At 46.1% G+C, this 3,467-nt stretch overlaps 1 protein-coding gene across 1 annotated transcript in view; it reads right to left on the bottom strand.

The window, feature by feature from the left end:
- Positions 1–626: 626 nt before the first annotated feature.
- The window catches only part of LOC103800065 (exportin-5-like), a gene marked incomplete at both ends in the record, with an annotated part of 3,021 nt that continues 180 nt past the window's right edge, over positions 627–3,467 (bottom strand). Inside the window, 4 exons of the mRNA XM_009072428.1 lie at positions 627–668; positions 1,664–1,846; positions 2,159–2,296; positions 2,887–2,959. Of these exons, the coding sequence (XP_009070676.1) occupies positions 627–668; positions 1,664–1,846; positions 2,159–2,296; positions 2,887–2,959 (436 nt within the window). The remainder of the gene's footprint in view (positions 669–1,663; positions 1,847–2,158; positions 2,297–2,886; positions 2,960–3,467) is intronic.

Genomic DNA, 3,467 nt, shown 5'->3' with positions numbered 1-3,467 from the left:
CCTGTCAGGTAACACAACAGGACTCTGTTAAGCCACAATTTCCTTCTCATCCAAAAGATACCACCCCAGTTGGCAGGCACCGGGAAACACACAGGACAAGAAGGAAAGGCATTTTGGTGCTTCCTGGAAGTTTCCAGGGAAGAAACTGTACCTTCTAGAGCATTTTACACCCAAAAGCCAGACTCTGAAAGATGCTGGTGTTTTTATGTGCTGAGATTGATGTCTGAGAAGAGTGGGTTCTCCATGATCAGAAGAGCAACTGGAGAGAGCTGGAGCAATGGTTTACAGCCTGACTCCCAGTCCCAGGCACTTAAGAGCAACAATGCACTGTTTGCACCATCTTTTTTGCCTAATGCAAATGAGTCCCTCAGACACTCATGTTTGATTTGTCTTTCAGATGCAGAGATACCACAAGCATTTCTTTCCACTGCAAGGTTTTGGTTTGGAAACTCTGTCCATCAGTTTATTCATTACAGTGATTTTAAATTAACTGGCTTGTGTCCCAAACATTTAATAAATGACCCATCTTATAAACATGCTTATTAATCCATCATGCTTATAAGCACTGCGGATTACTATGGTCTTGGTGAACTGTCAGTACCCAAACATTCCAAAGATTTGCTAACCTGTGGAGTGGTGAGGACTTCTTGTTCCTGGGGTGATCCAACCTTGCCAATCAGAAAGATTCCACTGTTAGCAAAAGCAGCCACACTTCAGAGCCTCAAGCATTGCAATGCAAACCCTACCTCAAAATGCATTTCAACCAGGCTACAAAACACACCAGGGCCACCCACCCACCCACCCACCCAGGGAACTGGCTGCTCTATAGGTGGCCTGGCTCAGCCTGTCAGTGCATCAGGGAAATGAACAGAAGTGAGGTACAAGAGGGTTTTCCAAGGCCTCCCAGTTTCACATTTAGTATAACTCTGGATTTTAATTCATAGGGGGAAAAAAAAGAACATGAGATAAAACTATGCAATTTGTTTCTAGTTTGGTTTCTCAATTGTGCTTGAATCTTAGATCCTTCTCACAGGAACAGACTGGGGCAGAGACTTCACTTCACCATCCACCCACTGTGACCAACCTGCACATCTCTGACTCTAGGTAAGAATTCAGGGAAGAACTCTCTAACAGAAAAGGGAAGATCATTCCTCATCATAACTTGACAAAAAAGGGCTTCCTGACCTGACCTCACCAAGGACCAGAGACCCAGATGCATGCTGAGGTATTGCAAACTCATGCATTTTGGTGCACCACCTCAAACACACCACTGCAGCATGAGAGAGCAGATGCAAGCCCAGGATGGCATCTCTTTACCACTGTGTGTTACAAAAACTACCCCAAATCTACCTGTTTCTACACCACCACCCCTTCATTTTGCTAAGCTGAACAGCCCTAGTGCAGGCAGAGAATTCCAAGAGTACGAAACACAGAGCCACTCAAGCCACTTACACTAGCAAAATCAAACTATCAACACTAACCCTGTTAACTGTGTGTTCAGTCTTTCTCATCAGCACCAGCTTTCGAGGCCACAGCAGATCTCTACCCCACAGCAACAGATTGCAGACAGTTTCTGTGTTTGCTTCCCCAACATTTTGCAAGTTATATCCCAATTCCTAAATGCCTCCAGCACTGATTGAACCCAGGCAAGGGAGACTCTTACCATGCATCTGTACTTGCTGACATTCTGCTGCAAAGCAGTCAGTAGGAAGCTGAAGATCTTCTCCATGTTCTGAGTGAGGGTTTGCTGGATGTCTCGTCGCCGCTGGGTAGGCAGAGTTTGAAAAGTCACCACATCCTCTGCCAAACGTAGGAGGATGAACATGACCAGTTCTGTCTGAGTTTCCTGATGTCCCAAAATGAAATACGCTCCATCAGCACAGTCCAAACATTAAAATCTCTACAGGACAGCTCAAAGGTGCAGAGAGAAAGCAAGTGTGCACAAGGATACAAGGCACACTGTGGGCAAGCAAGGCAAGAGGATGGCCCTCTCTCTGCTACAATCACCTCCCAAAACAGAGTACCTTACAGGGGTTTTTGAATCTATCATCAGCCTGTCTCACCTGACCACGAGTGAGTCAGGCTTTCCTCAGGATAATGGAAGACTGAACCCCATACTATGAGTAAGCAAAAGAGATCAGACAGCTGTGTTTCTTACCCCTTGCTTGGAGAGAGTATCCAGCTCCTTTAGCATGTCAGGCCAGTGCTGAGGCCACTCACGCTTGATCATCTCCACCACAATGCGAGACAGAACATCCTTAATGTGACTTTCCTCCTCCAGAATACTTTGAGTTCCCTGTGACAGAAAGGAGGCAGAGTTATACAAAACAGCAAACATCAGGCACTCATCATTCTGACCTGGGAAGCACAAGTGTTTGTAAAGATCCTAAACCACAGGAACCAAAACGAACAAAACACAACATTGGGCAGCTCTTCATTGCTGTTGCCCCAGATGACACTCCTATGCTCTGAATCACCCATAGCTGTGGAACACTGGGAACCAGAAGGATTTTCCTCAAGAGAAGATCACTTGGTCACAAGAGCAATCATAACAATAGAGAAAACACGACTCAGATAACAACTTTAGCATTCTTGCAAAGGATAAGAACATTCACAGTTACTGAATTTCCTCCCAGGAAAAGAACAAGTACCTGACATATGTTTTACAAGCCTCACAATCTCCTGCTACGTGAGGTGACATGGTTATTCGCCTGACAAGACACAGAAAAGCACTGGGAACACCCAGCAAAAAAGCAATGAAACGCAGAATTGAATTCAGGTACTCTATGCTAATCTACTGGAGTCTCTTCTCCTTTCACTCTCACGTTCTACCTCGAAGTGAGATAATCTCATCTCAAAGAGCAGCCTGGGGTAGAAGGTACTTACACTGGATATGAGGCCCATAACATTGTTCTTCAGATAAACTTTTTCTAGGCGAGGCATATTGTTCCACCGGTACCTGTTAAACACAAACCACATCAAGTCACAACATCTCTAAGGATCTCTGACCCGATCCTCAATGAGCCATCACTTCCTCACCTCAATTAGAGACACCACAGCTCCCTGCCCCTGCCTGCACCCAACCCCTTAATGAAAAGGCTGAGTTACAAGTGCTGCTGGCGAGGTCAACACAGAAGCAGCAGCAAAAGCACAAAGCACCAGGTCTGTAGAGGCGGCAGAGAGAGGAATCTCAGAACTGAACTAATACAAAGCCTTTTTGTTAGCATAAGGCTAACGACACGGAACGCTGCAAGGACCCACTGGCAACCCAGAGTGCTTATTTACATCTTATGTGTCAACATGTCGTACAGCTCAGTGAGTTAACCTTCCCAACCTGCCCGAAAGCCCATCTCTCCTCTCTTCTTTTACAGAGGAGGAAAGAAACACAGAGCAGGACAGCAGCTGTCCCGTGGGGCAGAACAGCCTCTCTGGGTCCACAAAGTGCCTCCCGTGCGCGAGAGGCGCCG

Source organism: Acanthisitta chloris, unplaced genomic scaffold (genome assembly GCF_000695815.1).
Source record: "Acanthisitta chloris isolate BGI_N310 unplaced genomic scaffold, ASM69581v1 scaffold40983, whole genome shotgun sequence".
NCBI classification, from domain to species: domain Eukaryota; kingdom Metazoa; phylum Chordata; class Aves; order Passeriformes; family Acanthisittidae; genus Acanthisitta; species Acanthisitta chloris.
This window is presented reverse-complemented; position numbering and strand designations above follow the sequence as displayed.